Source organism: Rana temporaria, chromosome 1 (assembly GCF_905171775.1).
Source record: "Rana temporaria chromosome 1, aRanTem1.1, whole genome shotgun sequence".
NCBI classification, from domain to species: Eukaryota; Metazoa; Chordata; class Amphibia; order Anura; family Ranidae; genus Rana; species Rana temporaria.
This window is the reverse complement of record NC_053489.1, coordinates 70,213,461-70,231,081: the sequence shown is the minus strand read 5'-3', so window position 1 is coordinate 70,231,081 and position 17,621 is coordinate 70,213,461. Positions and strand designations below refer to the sequence as shown.

The window sequence follows — 17,621 nt, the reverse complement described above, 5'->3', positions numbered from 1 at the left end:
TACATTGTCAGTGCGGGTATGGCACAGTATGGGCACCCAACTTCCCTCCCAGGTCTTTCAAGAAGGCACTCCCTCCTGTTATGTTAAGCTGGGCCACTCTGTTTTTTTTTAAATGTTACTTTGTATGGTAGTGGTACACTAGGGGTCACTCTGTCCAACTCCTTTGTATATACTCTATGACAGGCTGGGCACTCTGTCCTCCTCCTTTGCCCGCCCAAGCCTAGCTGGCTTCGTAACTGTGCATGCACAGTTCCCAAGCTAGCACGCTAGCCATATTTTTGACTTTTCCAAACTGTCTGTAAATTTACGAACATTTGGCAACCCTACCCACGATCCAAATTATTTTACCCAATCCCAACCTCTAGAAATGCCAGCCTCCACTTTCCTTGCCTTTCTATTGGCCAGTTAGACCACTCATCATATTTGGTGGCCTGTAGGAAGATATAGAGAGCAAGAGGAGGTGGACCAGACTGAAAGCTGTTGCTGCCATTGAAGTGGATATAAGCATGCAAGTGGTATGATGTCTAGTGGTATGATGTCTTACCTCTCCATTTTCTCTCTGCAGTTTTGATTTTATGGACAGGCAGCTGGTAATGTCATTGGATTTCCTCAGCTCTGAAGGAAAGAGAAAAGAAAATATAAATAAAAGGGATCTACATATGCTTTTTTTGTGTATTATAAATTCAAAATGTGCTTCCTGCACGTGATTATTAAATAGTCATCATTCACATGGGAGAAAAATAAAATACTTTTGTGTCATGATATCGAAATACCCAAAGCATGACTGCAACAAAGTAAAAACCAGGGACTTTCTAGGAAACCATCCAGGGATTTAGGCCCAGATTCACGTAGATGTGCGGCGGCGTAACGTATCGTAGATACGTTACACCGCCGCAAGTTTTCATCGCAAGTGCCTGATTTACAAAGCACTTGCGAGAAAACTTCCGCCGGCGTAAGCCCGCGTAATTCAAAGGGGCGTGAGCCATTTAAATTAGGCGCGCTCCCGCGCCGGACCTACTGCGCATGCTCCCTTTTGAATTTCCCGCCGTGCTTTGCGCGAAGTGACGTCATTTTTTCGAACGGCGACGTGCGTAGCGTACTTCCGTATTCCTGGACGTCTTACGCAAGAAGGAAAAATTTTCTAATTTCGACGCGGGAACGACGGCCATACTTTATACAGCACATACGTGTGCTGTGTAAAGTTAGGGCACCAAAAACGACGACTAACTTTGCGACGGGAAACTAGACTAGCAGCGACGTATCGAACGCGAAAAACCATTGTGGATCGCCGTAACTACTAATTTACATACCCGACGTTGGTTTACGACGCAAACTCCCCCCAGCGGCGGCCGCGGTATTGCATCCTAAGATCCGACAGTGTAAAACAATTACACCTGTCGGATCTTAGGGATATCTATGCGTAACTGATTCTATGAATCAGTCGCATAGATACTCTGAGAGATACGACGGAGTATCTGAGATACTCCGTCGTATCTCGGCTGTGAATCTGGGCCCTAGAGCCAAAAAAAACCGTTTCAATCTTATTAGTCACATCATACAAACATTTAGAAGAATCACATACAGTAATACCACGGATTGCGAGTAACGCGGTTTATGAGTGTTACACAATACGAGCTATTATGTTTTAAAAACCCTGACAATGGGGTGTGCAATACCACATTTGGCCAGAGGTGCGGGGGGCGCCAGTGACACTCGGAGCCGTTTGGAGACACTCCGTTCTCGAGTGTCTCCGAGTGCATCCGAGCGGTGTCCAAGTATTTCTGGGTATTTCTGGCACCCCCCCACCTCTGGCCACATGCGGTACTGCATACAATAACAGTCACCGTGGAAAACATTATCTGAGTTTCGATTGACTCCTATAGGGAAACTCGCTTTGATATACGAGTGCTTTGGATTACAAGCATTCTTCTGAAACGAATTATACTCGTAATCCAAGGTACCACTGTATTACGCTCAATACAGAAAACATAAACATGGTACTTTTAAGGTGCAATTAAGTTCACACTTTAAAAATATAAAGCAAATATTTTATTGATATAAAAATTTAAAATACAATTCATACATTAACCGCTGGAGTCCCGCAATCGCTCCCCGGAGCTGAAGAACGGGGAGAGCTGTGTGTAAACACAGCTTCCCCGTTCTTCACTGTGGCGCCATCATCAATCGTGTGTTCCCTTTTATAGGGAACCACAATCAATGATGTCAGACCTACAGCCACACCCCCCTACAGTTAGAAACACAGATGAGGTCACACTTAACCCCTTCAGTGCCCCCTTGTGGTTAACTCCCAAACTACAATTGTCATTTTCACAGTAAACAATGCATTTTTAATGCATTTTTTGCCTTGAAAATGACAATGGTCACAAAAATGTGTCAAAATTGTCCGATGTGTCCGCCATAATGTCGCAGTCACGGAAAAAATTGCTGATCACGGTCATTAGTAGTAAAAAAAAAAAAAAAAAAATCATAAAAATGCAATAAAACTATCCCCTATTTGTAAACGCTATACATTTTGCGCAAACCAATCGATAAACGCTTATTGCGATTTTTTAACCAAAAATAGGTAGAAGAATACGTATCGGCCTAAACTGAGGAAAAAGATTGTTTTTTAATATATTTTTTGGCAAATTTATTATAGCAACAGGTAAAAAATATTGCATTTTTTTTCCAAAATTTTCGCTGTATTTTTGTTTATAGCGCAAAAAAATAAAAACCACAGAGGTGATCAAATACCACCAAAAGAAAGCTCTATTTGTGGGAAAAAAAGGATGCCAATTTTGTTTGGGAGCCACGTCGCATGACCGCGCAATTGTCAGTTAAAGCGACGCAGTGCCGAATCGCAAAAAAGGGGCCTGGTCCTTTACCTGCATTTTGGTCCGGGTCTTAAGTGGTTAAAAAGCATTAGCTACAGCACAAGTACAGAATAAGCCTGTGATACAATCTTACACATACAGGTGTTTTGTTATCACCACTGCTAACTTGTATTGCTAGATATTCAAAATGTCATATTACATGACAGTAAATATATTGTTCTATCCCTTAGCTATATTATACAGCGAGAAAATAAAGACCTTTTTGATGTGTTTCACACAGTTATGATGGATGAATATTGGGGGTAAAAAATTGATGTAGATGCCAAGTACAAAAAATATATCACTGGGGGAAATTTTAGGGCATATGTAATCACTGCATTCTAGGAACACCTATTCACTCTCACAGGCACTATCACTATCATACAAAAAGATAATCCTTCCTTCATAAATCAAAAGAATTTCTGGAGACCCGAGATAAATGGTATCCTGGATGCCGCACTGAATGCTCATTCCTTATTCTGGCATCCAGGACACATTTTTCACTTGATATGAGGATCCAGAATTTCAATTTAAGATTTTATCACAAGTTTAATCTACATGTTCTGTACCTCATGTTTTCTAACATATACAGTTGCAAACAGAGAAAAAAATACCGCGCTAAAACCCTATACAAGCTGCAACTAAAAAGTGATATACACACCAAAGTACAAGAAGAAAAATTGTAGTTGTGCTATAAAAATTAAATAACATGTGAAAAAATAACAAAATCCAATGAAGTGAATCAAAAATGGAAGACAATTTAAATGTTCATTGATAAGAAAGTCCTATTGGGGTGGGCTGAATAATTCCAAAGTGAATCGTATGCTGATAAACCACCACCAATAAAGATCACCGTAAGGGATGCAAGCTTAGCAGATGGCAAGCATAACCAGCTTGCGGCTGTAAACCCCAGCCCGGGCCTTGTGATGGAACTGCAACAAACACCGGTATGTGGGATCCTCCAGGTATGCGTGGGTAGCAGTATGAACCCAGAAAGAAATAATACTCATAATAGTGATGTACCGTAAAATAAGCATAAATTTAATAGAAAGGAGACGTATTGACGTGTGGCGTTACAGTCCTGTGTGGACGGGCGTTCGTGAGCGCCGGCCGGCTTTACCTTTTTATCCCATGCTTTTATGAAGAAACCATGTTGTAAGTGCAATTTTTCTATTGAATTTATGCTTATTTTACGGTACATCACTATTGTGAGTATTATTTCTTTCTGGGTTCATACTGCTACCCACGCATACCTGGAGGATCCCACATACCGGTGTTTGTTGCAGTTCCATCACAAGGCCCGGGCTGGGGTTTACAGCCGCAAGCTGGTTATGCTTGCCATCTGGTAAGCTTGCATCCCTTACGGTGATCTTTTTTGGTGGTGGTTTATCAGCATACGATTCACTTTTGAATTATTCAGTGCACCCATAATAGGACTTTCTTATCAATGAACATTTTTATTGTCTTCCATTTTTGATTCACTTCATTGGATTTTGTTATTTTTTCACATGTTATTTAATTTTTATAGCGCAACTAACATATACAGTGCCTTGAAAAAGTATTCATACCCCTTAAAATTTTCCACATTTTGTCATGTTACAACCAAAAAACTAAGGGCCAGATCCACAGCCAGCGGGCGCAACTTAAATGTTCCCATTTAAGTTACACCGCCGCAAAATTTCTACCTAAGTGCCCGATCCACAAAGCACTTACCTAGAAATTTGCAGCGGTGTAACTTAAATCCGTCCGGCGCAAGGCGGGCCCAATCTAATGGGGCGAGTCCCATTTAAATTAGGCGCGCTACCACGCCGGACGTACTGCGCGTGCTCCCAACGCTATTTTCCCGACGTGCTTTGCGTTACGTTACGTTGCGCCGAGTTTTGTGAATCGCGACGGGTAAAAAAGAAATGCGGCGGGAAAAAATTTAAAAAAAAAAAATTTGACAGCGACGCGGGAAAGACAGGTATACTTTTACATGGTGTACTAACTTTACGCTTTGTAAAAGCAGCCCTATCTTTGCGACGGCAAACTAACACTTACGGAGACTTAACGAAGGGAAAAACCTTCGTGGGTCTCCATAAGTGCTAATTTTCATACCCGACGTGGAATTTCAACGAGAAATGCCCCCAGCGGCGGCCGCGGTACTGCATCCTAAGATCCGACAGTGTAAAACGATTACACCTGCCGGATCTTAGGAATATCTATGCGTAACTGATTCTATGAATCAGCCGCATAGATAGAAACAGGGATACGACTGCCTATCAGCAGATACGCCTGCGTATCCCTTTTGTGGATCTGGCCCTAAATGTATTTTATTGGGATTTTATGTGATAGACCAACACAAAGTGGCACATAATTGTGAAGTGGAAGGAAAATGATAAATGGTTTTCAATCTTGTTTGCAAATAAATATGTGAAAAGAGTCCACCTGTGTGTATTTTAATCTCAGTATAAATACAGCTGTTCTGTGAAGCCCTCAGAGGTTTGTTGGAGAACCTTAGTGAACACACAGCATCATGGAGACCAAGGAACACGCCAGACCGATCAGGGATAACGTTGTGGAGAAGTTTAAAGCAGGGTTAGGTTATAAAAAAGTAACCCAAGCTTTGAACATCTCACAGAACACTGTTCAATCCATCATCCGAACTCATCCAAACTTTTTCTTATATATTTTTACACTGTCCCTTTCTTTCTTTATTTATTTATTTGATCACTTTTATTCCTATTACAAGGACTGTATTAAGGGATCTGAGGTCAAAAGACCCCAAATCTCTAAATTACCAAAAGAAAACATTTTAACTTGGTTAACAAAAGAAATAGATTTACTATGGCCCGAGAACCGGAAGTGATGTCAGAAGTCACTCCAAGGGCATAGAGACAAGTGGCGGCCATCTTGGCCTTACTTTTCTCCCTACCAAGCTAACGGCAGCATCAGTTCGCTCCTGGGCTTCACTGATCCATTAGGTAAGTCCGGGAATGACCAGAAAATGGAAGGAGGGGAATGCACCCTTCCAACCGCTTCTAAAAGTGTTCCCGTGGCGAATCCACCCACGGGAACACTTTAATGTAAAAGAGAACCGGCCATAGTAAAAAACAAATACGGGGTTATGGCAGCTAGCTGCTGCCATAACACCAATATTTAACATCAAAGTAATGGGCCGGTCACCATTAACAAAGATCATTTAAATTTCACATATTGGAAGAGTAACTCTTAAAGTGGTTGTAAAGGCAGAAGGTTTTTTATCTTAATGCATTAAGATAAAAAGCCTTCTGTGTGTAGCAGCCCCCTCAGCCCCACTATACTTACCTGAGCCCCATCTTGATCCAGCGATGTCCATTAGTGCCTCAGCTGCCTGGAACTCTCCCTCCCGATTGGCTGAGACACAACAGCGGTGCTATTGGCTCACACTGCTGTCAATTAAAGTCAGTTAGCCAATGAGGAGAGAGAGGAGAGAGAGGGGGCGGGGCCAAACCACAGCTCCATATCTGAATAAATACATGTAGCTGCAGGTTGACTAAGGTGACCCCATAGCAAGATGCTTGTTGTGGGGGCATCCAAACAGGAGGGAGGAGCCAGGAGCGCTGAAAAGATGGACCAGAGAAGAGGAGGATCTGGGCTGCTCTGTGCAAAACCACTGCACAGAGCAGGTAAGTACAACATGTTTGTTATTTTTATATAAAAAGAAAAACGAGACGTTACAATCACTTTAGCTCTTCTTTTTCATTACAAAATAATGGATTCTAAGGCCTCATACACACGACCGAGAAACTCGACGGGCGAAACACATCAAGTTCCTCGTCGAGTTCCTTGTTAGGCTTGTCGAGGAACTCGACAAGCTTGCTTTGCGTACACACTGTCAAGACAAAATCTCCTCGCTCTCAAACGCGGTGACATACAACACATACAACGGCAGGGGAAGTTCGGATTCCACTGGCACAACTCTTGGGGCTGCTTTTGCTAATTTCATGTGTTTGCGTGTTAAATAAAAGTTTGGTAAGAGACGATTTGCACTTTTCAGTCTGTTACAGCTTTAAAAATGTGTTATCTCCATTACAAATGCTACTTTTACTCCCGTCTCATACTTTAATCTGAGCAAGCGCGGGTTTCTTAGCATACAGACAAGCCAAATCAGACTCCCGTCGAGAAAATAGAGAACTTGCTCTCTTTTTGGCTCGACGAGGTTCTCGACAGTTTCCTCGACGAAAATGTACACACGACCGGTTTCCGCGGCAACAAAAATATCTCCCAGCAAGTTTCTTGCTGGTTTTTGCAGAGAAACTCGTTGTGTGTACGAGGCCTCAGAAGAAGCAACGTGCCCCGATTGAGTTCTTGTTGTAGCAGGAAAGCAGGCTGAGCAGAATGTTTACAGAGAGCAATGTCTTGTCATTGATTACTCTTGTCAATGGTGTCATCTTCGTAAAAATTCTGAAGCTTTCTTTGGATGTCAGACAGCCTGCACCCCTTCTTCATTAAGAACTCAATGACAGCATATTGTATCTGCTTGGTATCCATTATTTACCTGCAATGAAGAAGAAGAGTTTCTACAGTTTCTTACTCTGTTATGCCCCAGTTAGCAAGCATTGCTTTTGGAACAGCCATCATATTTCTCCAAATATTTTGCTTGATTCACATGCAGTAAACTTGTTAATCGTCATCACTTCTCCCAAAATCTAACATATAAAATCAATTCTCTTACTTTTGTTACTCATAGTTTAACTACAAGCTTTACAATTCTGACACTGATAGAAAACGTTATAGTATGAAATAATTGCTTTGTTCTGTTTTTTTTCCTCTCTATTGCACCGGGAACAAAAAAAAATAGTTTCAGTTCCTTTTTAAAACAATGTTGGATTCATTTGTAAATGTAGTCCCAGGACAGGATCACCTTGCAAGACAGACCAGGGCTTCTTCATAATCCTAACCTGTTTATATTGTGCTTAAAATTCATTATCATTGCAAACTGCCTCTCTTCCTATTACAGTCCTCACTTCCCAGATTATTTCTTCCAACTCCTTTTTCTTGTAACCATTCTGAACATATCTTTACTTGAGGAAATAAGATTAACAATTAGAATCCAATGTCTCAGTACATTATGTTCTTACTGTAATCATTTGCCCTTCTGGTATCCCTGATATCCAGCCTGGATATTACCCATTCTTTCTTGGTAAAACCTGCTTCTATTTTGATTCCTTAAAGCTAAACTCCAGCTAACAGCAAATACACATTGAAAATATAAGGAGCTGCTTTACATGCCAACGGATTTGTGTTTGTATCCATTCAGTCCTGAGATTTACAAGCATTGCTACACAGAACAGCCCTGTCTGGCTTGTCCCTCCTCCAGCCTGTGACTGAACAGTGAAAGGAGAAGCAGCACGATTACTTCTCTCTCTGTGCTATTGTGCTCTCTGTAGATAGAGGGAAGAGCGAGCAGATAGGAACCAGGCTGAGTGCTGTGGATTGACACTAGTACACAGTATAGCTGGATATTAACTCAATACAAGCAGCGCTAAATCCTTAAAGTGTAAACATTGATTCAAACGATATATTAGTAAAGCGCAAAACAAATTGTAAACCATATACCGCATAAACAACATATAATACTTAAAGCAGAGTTCCACCCAAAAGGGGAAGCTTTGTTTGTTCGCAACCTCCACTGCCATATTTGGGGGGGGGTTGGTTTTGACAGGTATCAGCTCCCACCTCCTGGTAAGATGAATGAATGAATGAATGAAAAACTTATATAGCGCGGCACATGCGAACTGAATCGCTTCTGGGCGCTTGATTGTTCCTGTCTCTTGACATCAAAAGAGCAGAGTTTTAATCTGTCTTCTGAAGACCAGGTGGTTTGCCTCCAACCGAATGCTGGTTGGTAAAGCGTTCCATAGTCTTGGACCTTGGAAAGCAAACCTTCTTTCTCCTTTGGACTTGTATCTAGCTTTGGGTACCTTGACCAGGTTTTGGTTAGTGGATCGCAGAAGGCAATTGGAATTGTGGGGTTCTATCTTGTCGCAAAGATATTGTGGAGCCTTCCCATGGATGCACTTATGTGTCAGACAGAGTGCTTTAAAAGCAATTCTGTCCTTTACTGGCAACCAGTGAAGGGTTCTCAACGAAGGTGAGATTGATTCCCAAGTTTTTTTCCCAGTCACAAGTCTGGCGGCCGTATTCTGAACGACTTGCAGATGAGAGATTTGGTATTTTGGGAGTCCGAGGTAAAGGGCATTTGCATAATCCAGTCTGGAGTTCACAATTGTTCCTACCACGACTGCTACGTCTTCTTTGGGGATAAATGGAATAAGTCTGCGTAGTAGGCTCAACAGATGGTGAGAACCGCTGACTACTGACCCTATTTGTGCGTCCATTGTCATGTAGGTGTCGAAAATGACCCCGAGACTTTTGACTTTGGAGCTAGGGGTGATGATTTGGCCCAGAATGGGCAGGGGTGTCCAAGTTGTAACCAGTTGACTCTTGCGACTGGCATGAAACAGGAGAAGTTCACAGTGATCTCCAAGTATTTCCAGACCCTCCTCCTTCCCCCCCTGCTGCCTTCATACAGGTCCCAGAAGATGCTGGGACCATTCAGAAAGTGCAGCGCAACTTGGGCATGCGCAGTAAGAAACTGTCTGTTTTTCTTACTGAAGATGTGGGTGCTTCCACCCGAAGCCAATTAAAGAATCAGCTTGGAATGCGGACATCGCTCGATCCCTGGACAGGAGAGTGTCCTTATATTAAAAGCCAGCCACTACAGCATTTGCCCAGACTGGAGCTCCTCTTTAAACCGTAAGAAATCATTTTTTAACCAACTATTTTTTTGTTTTTACAATTGCACCCATAAAACTAAAAACATCCAAAAATATATTGTTGTAGTGCTTGTTCTTATGTAACAGGATAAAGTAGCAAGTTGCTCACCCATTCTGGCGTATGTGAGTGATTACGTCACGTTGTAGCCACACCCTACGCGTTTTGTTGGAAATGATGTAGTTGGAAGCTGGCTATGCTTTTTTCATGCCAGAGGTTTCAAATCAATTTAAAGCCTAAATATTACAATTTAAGCTAACCCTTTGCCAATATTTACAGAAATTGCTGTCAAATATGAATTATTCTGTTCATTAACAAGTCCCTGGTGGATAATGTGTAAACAAAACCTCTGCTCTAATCTGCCCCCACATACCCAATTATTCACCCATTGGGGACCACCATCTTGCACGTTGTTGACTGTATAGAAAGTGAAGCCAGGCTGTCAATCATTGGCTTTTTGTAAAAGACACCTCTGCTCCTCCTGTGACAGTCATGTGTCAGCGCCTTCTACAAAACATCAGAGGCCAGAAAGAGCGAATAGAAAAAGCTGCTAGTTATCTATTGACTGTGCAATTAAGAAAGCGTCATTATGTTTGCTTGATTGGGGAATGGAAAGGTTCACTTGAAATAAGACATAAGCTCTAATTTGATTCATATCCCTCCAAAATAGGCAGTTGTCTATGTAATTTTTCCAAAATAGTAATTGTGAAATATTACTTTCATAAATATATTACTACTCCCAAGGTGACATATGAAAGATTGTGTATACCTCTCACTGCACTCCTCTTTAACTGTAAGTAAAATGCAAAATGAAAAATTATTTATCAAAAACCTACATTGTATTTCTGTTAGTTAACCTTGTAACTTCTAAAATGTTTTTTTACAGCTTTAATACCCAATTCATATGGAATAATAGTGTTAGGTGTGGTGATTAAGCTGGACCAATGTAGCTATGCACAAATATACATACCTAGGGCCAGATCCACGTACCTCGGCGCTTCTTTACGTCCGGCGTAGTATTTCCCGTATCCACAAAGAATTTGCGCCGTAAGTTACGGCGGCGTAGTGTAGCTGTGTCGGCGTAAGGGCGCGCAATTCAAATGGATGAGATGGGGGCGTGTTTTATGTTAATACGTCTTGACCCAACGTAAATTAAGTTTTTTCTGAACGGCGCATGCGCCGTCCGTGGGGGTATCACAGTGCGCATGCTCCAAATTAACATGCAGCAAGCCAATGCTTTCGACGTGAACGTCATTCTACGCAAAGCCCTATTCGCGAACGTTTTACGTAAACAACGTTCAGAACGGAAAATTTGACGCTGGCCCGACGTCCATACTTAACATTGGCTACGCCTCATATAGCAGGGGTAACGTTACGCCGAAAAAAGCCTTACGGAAACGACATAAAAAAATGCGCCGGCCGGACGTACATTTTTGGATTCGCGTATCTAGCTAATTTGCATACTCAGCGCGGAAATCGACGAAAGCGCCACCTAGTGGCCAGCGTAAATATGCACCTTAGATCCGACGGCGTACTAAGACGTACGCCAGTCGGATCTAGCCCAGCTTAAGGGCGTATCTTGTTTTGTGGATACAAAACAAAGATACGCCGGAGCAAACTAGCAGTTACGCGGCGTATCAATAGATACACCAAAGTAATTGCTTTGTGGATCTGGCCCCTAAACTTTACCTAAACTTCAGCTTTAAACAATGACAGTTCCATATCTATGGGCCCCAGTAGGCAACTTGAGGTGGATACATCGTGGGCCCTGTCCGGTCAGAGGCCTCCAGCTCTCAGTATACTTAGCTTCCAAATAGCAAAATTCATACTGTAGTAAACTCCAACAGAGCAGTAAAAAGTTACTAAGCTGATGGAGAATTCACAGTGTTTGGAAAAATACACAAGTTGCTATTGCTGATTTCTGCTTCAAAAATTCTTGTTGCTTGAGTGCCATGATCCATTGGCTTACAGCTGAACTCCAGGTAGATATAAAAGACATGAATGCAGCTCTCTATTCATTAGAATATCATTATGTTTTTATTTATTTTTTGTTAAAATGCAGGAATTGTAAGTACTAAAATTTGTCTTGGACTTGGCCTTGTGCAGTCCCTATACAGCAAAGCCAATACTGGAGAGGAAGATGCAGCACAAGGAGCCAATCAGATCTGCTGCAGGAGAGAGTGGACAGATTAGGACTGTGCTGTGTAACAGAGCTTTGTAAATACAAGCAGATTGGTAGATACACTATTGCCTTAGGCCTCGTACACACGACCGAGTTTCTCGGCAAAAGCCAGCAAGAAACTTGCTGGGATTTTTTTTTTGCAGAGGAAACCGGTCGTGTGTACATTTATCGACGAGGAAACTGTTGAGGATCCCGTCGAGCCAAAAAGAGAGCATGTCTTCTTTTTCCTCAACGGGAATGGAGAAACTTGCCTTGTCGACAGCCTAACAAGGAACTCGACGAGGAAAACGATGTGTTTCGCACATCGAGTTACTCGGTCGTGTGTACGAGGCTTCATACATATTTCACCTGTGTAATTGACTGTGTAGTTGGCTGTTTGCCAAGTTCAGCTTTAGATACTTAAAGCGGAGCGCCACCCACAAGGGTGAAGCTCTGCTTGTTTTCACCCTTCCCCACTCCACAGCCACATTTGGGGCTTTTTTGCAGGAAGAAGGGAGCGGGTACCTGTTTTTGACAGGTACCCACTCCCACTTCCGTGTCAGATCGCTGTGGTGATCTACGAGGATGCTAGGCTCCTCCTCCTTTCCCCCATTGCCTTCTGGGAAACACACAGGTCCCAGAAGACTGCTGGACCATTCACAAAGCTTGGCTTGCTCAGAAAAATAAAATAGGGTTGGGACTTTGTATGAGGCATGTGGTATGCACCACCACAGGCCTCCATCCCTGTAAGGGTATAAAAATTGACTTGCTCATGCGCAGTAGAAAACTGTTAGTGAAGCCCGATTTTACTGCTGGTTTACCTTACTAGAGATGCTGCCTGCACCCTAAGCAGATGGAAGAAGACATCGCTGGATCCCTGCACAGGCAAATGTCCTTATATTAAAAGTCAAAAGCTACAGTATTTGTAGCTGCTGACTTTGATTTTTTTTGGCGGGGACTGGAGCTTCTCTTTAAAGTGGAGCTGGTTCGCTCCCTCCTCAGCCTGTAACCGAGCTACAGTTTCTTTGTTTTTGGGGAGGGAGGGCAAGTACCATTTATTATTGGTACCTGCTCCCTGCAATCTTTGACAAGGTGAAGATGGAATCCCTTCCCACAGTCTCCTGGGACATATAAATTGTCTAAGGAGGCTGCAGGACCCTTCCGTAAGCGCTTGCGCATGTGCAATGGTAAGCCAGCTATGGTTTCTTAGGAAGCCACAGCTGACTCCTGTATCCAAGATGACAGCGACATTGACCTGCATCAGTGAGAAGAACCAGCTATGACACTGTTAATTATCTGATTTTTAAAAGTCAGCAGCTACAGTACTTGTAGCTTTTGACTTAAGAAAGAAAATCAAGCTGACGTTCCTCTTTAATTGGCCAAATCATATATGCAGATCAGAAATTATGACTTCCATCTGCAGCCGGGAACAGCCAGTTAGAACTTTAAAAAATTCAGCAAAAACTAAACATTTTCAAAAGGAGGTCAGTAATGGCAGCAGAAAAAAATACTTTTAACTTTAAAGTTTAATCTCTTCACGTCGACAGTAAGCAAATATGCAGCCTTTCGGCGAGTGGGCCTTGATGCAGAGTGGCGGCAGATTTGCATTTTAAAATGTAAACAAAACTGTCCCGGACTAACGGAAAGCTCCCATTCGCTACTATCAGGAGCTTTCTAAACATTGGACCGATGTGACAGACAAACATAGCTACCACATGATCATAAACCCTGCCTCCCAGCATCAGAAACCCCTTAAAGGGCCAGGCTTTAAAAAAATCGGCCTGTCAGTACTAAAAAGGCTGCAGATCTACAATGTAGAACTTGATTTACATATCAGCTATAGTGTCACAAATGCACTATATCCAATAATGTTTTTGGCACTTACCAGCAGAGGTGTGTGCTTTCCTGCCCTTATAGGCCCAGATTCTCAAAGGACTTACGACGGCATAGCGCCATGTACGCCGTTGTAAGTCCGAATGAGAGCCGTCGTATCTATGCGGCTGATTCAGTTACGCATAAATTCGGCTAAGTCTCTTACACCATCGTATCTTAGGGTGCATATTTACGCTGGCCGCTAGGTGGCGCTTCCGTAGATTTCCGCGTTGAATATGCTAATGAGCTAGATATGCCGATTCACGAACGTACGTACGTGCGCCCGGTGTATCAAGATACGTCGTTTACGTAAGACATACGCCGGCGTAAAGTTACCCCTCATAAAGCAGGGGTAAGTCATGTTAGGTATGGACGTCGGAAACGTCGGAACAGCTTCGTGTTTTACGTCGTTTGAGTAAGTCGTCCGTGAATGGAGCTGGACGTAAGTTACGTTCACGTCGACTAGGCATTGAGCGAGCGCAATTTAATTTAAAAATTCAAAGGGATACTGAGCATGCGCACGCATGCGCCGTTCAATAAAAGCGTCATTTACGTGGGGGTCACAAAACATTTACATACAACACGCCCCCTACCAGCCTAGTTTGAATTAGGCGGGCTTACACCGTATCAGATAGACTACGCCTCCGTAACTTAGAGCGGAAGATGTTTCTGAATACGGGACCTGCCGCCCTAAGTTACGGCAGCGTAGTGTATCTGAGATACGCTACGCCCGCCTAAAGATAGGCACATTTTTTGAGAATCTGGGCCATAGTCTTTAGTACATTCCTGCTTGCCAAAAAGACTTCTGTTCATAGTGATGGGCAAGTGTAAACATTCAGTAAGAACAGGGATTTGGGTCTTCTAGTGTGCTAAAGAAAGTGAAAATGTAAAAGTTTGGGCAGGTACCAACCAGGGCCTGCATTGTAGTTTGTGTTACAAAAATGGTGCATGCCTATTTTTTGGACATTTTGGTGCTTTGCCAATCCATTCATTTAAATAGGTTGCCTAAGGCAGGCCATAAATGATATGATTTTCTTTGTTGCAGTAAAGAAAACCACTTGATTTCCCCATCAACGCAGCCAGTGTTAATGAGGAATCCCTCCTAAGGAGCTATTGTGTTCTCTCAGCTCAAAGGAGCGTGCAGGGAGCCATCCCTGCCGGCGGGACAAAGTGATTATTGTTAGAGGCTATAGCCGCTGGTAATAACTGCAACTTAAAAAAAAAACATGCTGGTTGTATCCAAGTAGATGGATCACCTTGGGTACAATCAGCCTGCCCATACATGGGTTGAATCTTGTCCGGTTCCTGCTTAACAAGGTTTAAACCATCTTTGGCTAACTTTAACGCAATGTACCAGGATGCCAAGGTGTGTATAAGCCCTTAAGCTTTTACAAACTCTAAAGCTTCTGGACATTAGGAAGTCAAATGGAGGAGACCCAAAATGTTCCAAGGCTGCAGAAAACAGTACATATAGACTGTGGTGTATAATGCATTTATTCAGGGGTGGACTGACAACTCATCGGGCCCCCGGGCAATAGGAGATTATGGGGCCCCCAGACAATAGGAGATTATGGGGCACCCGGGCAATAGGAGATTATGGGGCATCCGGGCAATAGGAGATTATGGGGCACCCGGGCAATAGGAGATTATGGGGCCCCCGGGCAATAGATTATGGGGCCATACAGTATACACAAACAGTACACATACACAGTATACACACACACAGACACACAATATACACAGACAGTATACATACACAGTATACATACACTAAAATGGTACTGGAGAGGCGGGGCAGCTATAATCTTGGGATTAAAAAAAAAAAAAGACAGATTTTTACATACTGTCCCTGGTTTTACTGAGGCTGGCAACCCTGATGGGGCCCCCTAGTGGCCCTCGGGCAATGCCCGAGTGCCCAAATGGTCAGTCCACCCCTGCATTTATTTACAGCATTTTGTTAAAGCTTCATTAAAATAAACAGCTCAAAAATAATAACCTAATAATTGGGTCACCTTTCAGCAGCATGGTATGGGATGAAACTCCCCTTTGCCAGTAGATAGATGGCAATTCATCTCTACAGCTGGCCCATTTAGAAAGGCAGAGAGTGGCATGAGTTATGTGCATCTCAAGGTATTCTGGTGACATCAGAGAGGAATATGAAAGCTTTTTGTGCTTCCCCTGTGACAGCATACAGAATATAATAAATTGCAGGATTACTCCGACCCAGTGGAGCAAGGAAAAAAAATAAAAAAATACTACCACTTTGGCTGTTTTTTCATTGTGATTGATAACAGAAAATTCAAGCCTAATGCTGCTTTAAGGACAGACTGATAGCGAGACCTTCATCTGTAATGAACTGTTCTCACGGAATAAAACACGCTTGATAGATGCCGGATGAAAAGTAACATGGCTAGATGCCACTTTCATAATTAAAGTGTCCCTGTCATTCCAGAATAAAACTTGTGCCATTTAAAGACAAGACTTAAGAGGCATATCTGGGTGACCATGCCATAAAATCCCAACACAGTTAAGAGAAGCTACTGTATATTTACAGGGAGTAATATTGTTTGGTGGAGGTGCTTGTGTTGGAATATCAATGGGGCACAGGACACATAAGAAAACGCTATTTTGTGCTATACATATAATGTACTTTGTGACTCTAGGGGTATTTCAGCACTTGATGAATGATCTGATGATGTGATAAAAGATGGCTTGGTTTCCAGGATATTTTTCTTTCTAACCTTATAAATTCAGTGACTGCCCGTTTCATGCAACAATATTTCTTTGATTCTTTCTTTTACAAACTATTCTAACTTTTTTTGCATTGTCTAGCTTAGTATCTTCCTCCTTTGTCATTCCACCATGTTTCTTCCACCATCTTTCATTCAGTTCCTTTATTCCACAATCTTACTTCCACCTTAATTTTTCCACCTTCTTTCTTCCACCTTCATACCTCCACCATTTTCCTTCCAATCATGTTTTTTCTACTTCCTTTCTCCAAAAATCTTCCTTCCACCCTCTACCTCTCCATGGCAACAACAGTCTCCTGCAGTTCTTACATTTTTCATATGGAAATATCTTCTAGCATTGGACATACTGTGAAATAACCCTCCATAGAAATGAAAGACTCATTGATTCTGCATTTTTTCCACCCTTATGCCGCATACTCACGATCGGATTTTCCGTCGGAAAAACCTTGGATGGTTTTTCCGACGGAATAACACTCAAGCTTGACTTGCATACTCACGGTCACATAAAAGTTCTCTGAACTTTTGATGGCCAAGAATGCGGTGACGTACAACACTATGACGAGCCGATAAAATGAAGTTCAATGCTTCCAAGCATGTGTCGAATTGTTTCCGAGCATGCATCGGAATTGCTACATACGATTGTAGTTTCTGATAGGAATTTTTTCCGTCTGAAAATTTGAGAACCTGCTCTTAATCTTTTTCTGCCATAAATTCCGACAGCAAAAGGCCGATGGAGCATACACACGGTCAGAATTTCCATTTAAAAGCTCACATCAGACTTTTGTTGTCGGAATTTCCGATCGTGTGTACGGGGCATAAGGCTCTCCCTGCACCCCTTTTTGGGCCAGTTGATAAACTCCTATGGCTTCCAATACCACCTTTATGCTGGCGACACCCAGATTGCTCTATTCCCGAACTCACCCCCTAATTTTCTTCACGTATCACAAATTTACTAAGCGACATATTAGTATGGATGTTACACTATTTCCTCAAACTTAGTCTGTCTAAAACTAAGCTTGGAATATTTCCTCCTCCCTAAACCCTCCCTCATGACTTGAAATTAATAGCAGTTTTTGGTCCCTTCACATGTTAGTATTCTAGGGTTAATCCTAGGCTCTGACCTCTCCTTCTGGCCCCACATCCAATCACTGGGTAAATTTTGCCGCC

The 17,621-nt window shown here is 42.5% G+C and overlaps 1 protein-coding gene across 6 annotated transcripts in view; it reads right to left on the bottom strand.

Moving 5' to 3' along the window:
• Nucleotides 1-17,621, bottom strand: part of PARP8 (poly(ADP-ribose) polymerase family member 8) — a 409,395-nt gene that overhangs the window by 172,067 nt on the left and 219,707 nt on the right. For all 6 annotated transcript variants that reach the window (XM_040339250.1, XM_040339246.1, XM_040339237.1 and 3 more), the window contains exon 5: nt 545-615. In XM_040339250.1, coding sequence (XP_040195184.1) covers nt 545-615 — 71 coding nt within the window. The remainder of the gene's footprint in view (nt 1-544; nt 616-17,621) is intronic.